This window comes from Calidris pugnax, unplaced genomic scaffold, assembly GCF_001431845.1.
Source record: "Calidris pugnax isolate Ruff unplaced genomic scaffold, ASM143184v1 scaffold205, whole genome shotgun sequence".
NCBI lineage: Eukaryota > Metazoa > Chordata > Aves > Charadriiformes > Scolopacidae > Calidris > Calidris pugnax.
The window spans coordinates 445,375-451,356 of NW_015090943.1; the positions used below are offsets into that span (position 1 = coordinate 445,375).

A 5,982-nucleotide genomic window follows, 5' to 3' on the forward strand; every position below is an offset into this window, starting at 1 on the left:
GGGCAACTGGGAGGGGTGGGGAGGGTGTATGGGGCAACTGGGAGGACCAGAGCGGACGCATGGGGCAACTGGGAGAAGGCATGGGACAACTGGGAGGACCACAATGGATGTGTGGGTCACCTGGGAGGATGCATGGGGCAACTGGGAGGAGGCATGGGTCACCTGTGAGGATGTGTAGGTCACCTGGGTGGATGCACGGGGCAACTGGGAGGACCACAGTGGCTGCATGGGGCAATTGGGAGGATGTGTGGGGCAACTGGGAGGACCAGAGTGGAGGCATGGGCAACTGGGAGGACCACAGCAGCTGCATGGGGCAACTGGGAGGATGTGTGGGTCACCTGGGAGGACCAGAGTGGAGGCATGGGGCAACTGGGAGGTGGCATGGGGCAACTGGGAGGACCAGAGTGGATGCATGGGGCAACTGGGAAGATGCATAGGTCACCTGGGAGGATTCATGGGTCACCTGGGAGGACCACAGCAGACGGGTCAACTGGGAGGAGGCATGGGGCACCTTGGGGGGTGTATGGGGCAACTGGGAGGAGGCATGGGACAACTGGGACGACCACAGGGGCTGCATGGGTCAGCTGGGAGGAGGCATGGGGCAACTGGGAGGACCAGAGCAGATGCATGGGGCAACTGGGAGGAGGCATGGGGCAACTGGGAGGAGGCACGGGGCAACTGGGAGGACCAGAGCGGACGCATGGGGCAACTGGGAGGATGTGTGGGTCACCTGGGAGGATGCATGGGGCAACTGGGAGGACCAGAGCGGACGCATGGGGCAACTGGGAGGATGTGTGGGTCACCTGGGAGGATGCATGGGGCAACTGGGAGGACCAGAGCGGACGCATGGGGCAACTGGGAGGATGTGTGGGTCACCTGGGAGGATGCATGGGGCAACTGGGAGGACCAGAGCGGACGCATGGGGCAACTGGGAAGACCACAGTGGATGAATGGGGCAACTGGGAGGAGGTATGGGGCAACTGGGAGGACCACAGGGGACGCATGGGGCCACTGGGAGGAGGCATGGGGCCACTGGGAGGATGCATGGGGCAACTGGGAGGACCAGAGTGGATGCATGGGTCACCTGGGAAGAGGCATGGGGCAACTGGGAGGACCAGGGCGGATGCATGGGGCAACTGGGGGGATGCATGGGACAACTGGGAGGATGCATGGGGCAACTGGGAGGACCACAATGGATGTGTGGGTCACCAGGGCGGCTGTGGGGGGGTGACTGGGCGGTGGGGCTGAGGGCCGTGCCCCGGCAGGCGGTGCAGGAGCAGAGCGCGGCGGGGGAGGCGCTGGCGCAGGCGCGGGGGGAGCAGGAGCGGCTGCGGGACGAGCTGCTGCGGCTCAGCCGGGCCCGAGAGGGACTGGCCAAGGAGGGGGCCACCTTGGCCGTCCAACTGGCGGCCGCCCAGCGCCACGGCCAGGATCAGGCCCAGGAGGCAGCCGGGCTCAGGTGGGTGCTGGGGGGGTTGGGGGGTGATAGGGTGTCTCCCCACCCTCCCCACACACCCCCCGGTTTCGGCAGCGTGGTGTCTCGGCAGGTCGGAGAAGGAGGGCTTGGAGAGCAACATCTTCCAGCTGCAGCAGCAACTGGCCCAGCTGGAGACCCGCAACCAGCAGCTGGAGGCCGAGGGACGGAGCCTGCTCCAATCTAAGGAGGCGCTGGAGGGTGAGGGGTCCCAGCCGTCCCCACCCAGGCTTGTCCTCATCCTTCTTGCTAATCTTCATCCATACCCCCATCCATTCCTATGCTTCTTCGTTTCCATTTTCATCCTCATCCCCTTCATCTGTTCCCATCTTCATCATCATCATCCCCTTCAGCCATCTCCATTCCCATCCCCATCTTCACCCTCATCCCCTCCATCCATCCCCACCTTCATCCCCATCTTCATCCTCTCCATCCATCTCTATTCCCATCTCCATCTTCCCTTCATCCATCTCCATTCCCATCCCCATCTTCACTCTCATCCCCTCCATCCATCCTCACCTTTATCCCCATCTTCATCCTCTCCATCCATCTCTATTCCCATCTCCATCTTCATCCTCCCCATCCATCTCCATCTTCATTCTCTCCATCCATCTCCATTCCCATTCCCATCTCCATCTTCATCCTCTCCATCCATCTCCATTCCCATTCCCCATCTTCATCGTCATTCTCCCCATCCATCTCTAGTCCCGTTCCCATCCCCATCTTCATCCTCATTCCCTCTATCCATTTCTATTCCCATCTCCCGTTCCCATTGTCATCTTCATCATCATCCCCCCATCCATCTCTATTCCCATCCCCATTCTCTTCTTCATTCCCATCTCCTTCATCCATCTCCATTTCCATCCCCATCTTCATCCTTATTCCCTCCGTCCATCCCCATTTTCATCCCCACTTTCATCCTTATCTTCTCCATCCATCTTCATTCCCATGCCCCATTTTCATTCCCATCTTTATCCTCATTTTCTGTATCCATCTTTATTCCCGTCCCCATCTTCATGCTCATCCCCTCTATCCATCTCCATTCCCATCACCATCTGCATCCTCATTCCCTTCGTCCAACTCCATTCGTGTCCCCATCTTCATTCTTATTCTCTCCATCCATCTCCATTTCTGTCCCCATCTTCATTCCCATCTTCATCCTTATCCTCTTCATCCGTCTCCATTCCCATCCTCATTTTCCTCCCCATCTTCATCCTCACCCCCCCATCCATCTGTATTCCCATTCCCATCCACATCTTCATCCTCATTCTCTCTATCCATCTTCACCCCCGTCCCTATCTTCATCTCCGTTTTCATCCTCATCCCCTCCATCCATCTCCATTCCCATCCCCATCTTCATTGTCATTCTCCCCATCCATCTCTATTCCCCTTCCCATCCCCATCTTCATCCTCATTCCCTCCATCCATTTCTATTCCCATCCCCCGTTTTCATTGTCATCTTCATCATCATCCCTCCATCCATCTCTATTCCCATCCCCATCCTCTTCTTCATTCCCATCTCCATTTCCATCCCCATTTTCATCCTTATTCCCTCTGTCCATCCCCATCATCTTCATCCTCATCCTCTCCATCCATCTCCATTCCCATCCCCATCTTCATTGTCATTCTCCCCATCCATCTCTATTCCCCTTCCCATCCCCATCTTCATCCTCATCACCCCCATCCATGTCCATTCCCATCCCCATCTTCATCCCCATTCTCATTCTCTCCATCCATCTCTATTCCCATCCCCATCCTCTTCTTCATTCCCATCTCCATTTCCATCCCCATTTTCATCCTTATTCCCTCCGTCCATCCCCATCATCTTCATCCTTATCTTCTCCATCCATCTCCATTCCCGTCCCCATCTTCATCCTCATCCTCTCCATCCATCTCTGTTCCCATCCCCATCTTCATCCCCTTCTTCATCCTTATCATCTCCATCCATGTCCATTCCCATCCCCATCTTCATCCCCATCCCCATCCTCATTCTCTCCATCCATCTCCATTCCCATCCCCATCCTCTTCTTCATCCTCATCCCTTCCATCCATCTCCATTCTTGTCTCCATCTTCATTCTCATCGCCCCCGTCCATCCCCTTCTTCATCCTCACTTTCATCCCCATCTCTCACCATCTTCATCCTCTTTTTCATCCATCCCCATCTTTGTCCATCCCCATCTTTGTCCATCCCCATCTTCGCCCGTCCCTGTCTTCATCTCCATCTTCATCCAGCCCCTTCTTCATCCTCATCTTCACCCTCATTCCCATCCATCCCTCTGAATCCCCATCCATCCCCGTCCACCACCACCACCACCACCATCACCACCAACCCTCCGCCACCGCGTTCCCCCGATGTCCCTGCTCCTGTCACTTAACCCCCCCACCCCACCCTGCCCTCCCGGGGGGGTGGGGGCTTCCAGCTGCAGCAGCAACTGGCCCAGCTGGAGACCCGCAACCAGCAGCTGGAGGCCGAGGGACGGAGCCTGCTCCAATCTAAGGAGGCGCTGGAGGGTGAGGGGTCCCAGCCATCCCCACCCAGGCTTTTCTTCATCCTTCTTGCTCATCTTCATCCATACTCCCCTCCATTCCTATGCTTCTTCATTTCCATCTTCTTTCTCGTCCCCTTCATCTGTTCCCATCTTCATCATCATTCCCTTCATCCATCTCCATTCCCATCCCCATCTTCACTCTCATCCCCTCCATCCATCCTCACCTTTATCCCCATCTTCATCCTCTCCATCCATCTCCATTCCTATCCCTCATCTTCATCCTCATCCTCTCCATCCATCTCCATTCCCATCTCCATCTTCATCCTCTCCATCCATCTCCATTCCCATTCCTCATCTTCATCATCATGCCCCCATCCATCTCTATTCCCATCCCCATCCTCTTCTTCATTCCCATCTCCTTCATCCATCTCCATTTCCATCCCCATCTTCATCCTTATTCCCTCCGTCCATCCCCATTTTCATCCCCACCTTCATCCTTATCTTCTCCATCCATCTTCATTCCCATGCCCCATTTTCATTCCCATCTTTATCCTCATTTTCTGTATCCATCTTTATTCCCGTCCCCATCTTCATGCTCATCCCCTCTATCCATCTCCATTCCCATCACCATCTGCATCCTCATTCCCTTCGTCCAACTCCATTCGTGTCCCCATCTTCATTCTTATTCTCTCCATCCATCTCCATTTCTGTCCCCATCTTCATTCCCATCTTCATCCTTATCCTCTTCATCCGTCTCCATTCCCATCCTCATTTTCCTCCCCATCTTCATCCTCACCCCCCCATCCATCTGTATTCCCATTCCCATCCACATCTTCATCCTCATTCTCTCTATCCATCTTCACCCCCGTCCCTATCTTCATCTCCGTTTTCATCCTCATCCCCTCCATCCATCTCCATTCCCATCCCCATCTTCATTGTCATTCTCCCCATCCATCTCTATTCCCCTTCCCATCCCCATCTTCATCCTCATTCCCTCCATCCATTTCTATTCCCATCCCCCGTTTTCATTGTCATCTTCATCATCATCCCTCCATCCATCTCTATTCCCATCCCCATCCTCTTCTTCATTCCCATCTCCATTTCCATCCCCATTTTCATCCTTATTCCCTCTGTCCATCCCCATCATCTTCATCCTCATCCTCTCCATCCATCTCCATTCCCATCCCCATCTTCATCCTCATCACCCCCATCCATGTCCATTCCCATCCCCATCTTCATCCCCATTCTCATTCTCTCCATCCATCTCTATTCCCATCCCCATCCTCTTCTTCATTCCCATCTCCATTTCCATCCCCATTTTCATCCTTATTCCCTCCGTCCATCCCCATCATCTTCATCCTTATCTTCTCCATCCATCTCCATTCCCGTCCCCATCTTCATCCTCATCCTCTCCATCCATCTCTGTTCCCATCCCCATCTTCATCCCCTTCTTCATCCTTATCACCTCCATCCATGTCCATTCCCATCCCCATCTTCATCCCCTTCTTCATCCTTATCACCTCCATCCATCTCCATTCCCATCCCCATCCTCTTCTTCATCCTCATCCCTTCCATCCATCTCCATTCTTGTCTCCATCTTCATTCTCATCGCCCCCGTCCATCCCCTTCTTCATCCTCACTTTCATCCCCATCTCTCACCATCTTCATCCTCTTTTTCATCCATCCCCATCTTTGTCCATCCCCATCTTTGTCCATCCCCATCTTCGCCCGTCCCTGTCTTCATCTCCATCTTCATCCAGCCCCTTCTTCATCCTCATCTTCACCCTCATTCCCATCCATCCCTCTGAGTCCCCATCCATCACCACCAACCCTCCGCCACCGCGTTCCCCCGATGTCCCTGCTCCTGTCACTTAACCCCCCCACCCCACCCTGCCCTCCCGGGGGGGTGGGGGGGTCCCCACTGACCGGGGGGGGTGTCCCCGCAGCGGAGCTGAGCTCAGCGCGGCAGGAGCGGGAGCAGGAGCTGCAGGCCCGGCGGCAGGCGGTGGCGGCGGCCG

The 5,982-nt window shown here is 55.3% G+C and overlaps 1 protein-coding gene across 1 annotated transcript in view; it reads left to right on the forward strand.

Annotated features, from left to right (window-relative positions):
* The window catches only part of CROCC (ciliary rootlet coiled-coil, rootletin), a gene marked incomplete at its 3' end in the record, with an annotated part of 36,476 nt that overhangs the window by 20,876 nt on the left and 9,618 nt on the right, over window positions 1–5,982 (forward strand). Inside the window, exons 13-15 of the mRNA XM_014951869.1 lie at window positions 1,250–1,459; window positions 1,548–1,675; window positions 5,911–5,969. Of these exons, the coding sequence (XP_014807355.1) occupies window positions 1,250–1,459; window positions 1,548–1,675; window positions 5,911–5,969 (397 nt within the window). The remainder of the gene's footprint in view (window positions 1–1,249; window positions 1,460–1,547; window positions 1,676–5,910; window positions 5,970–5,982) is intronic.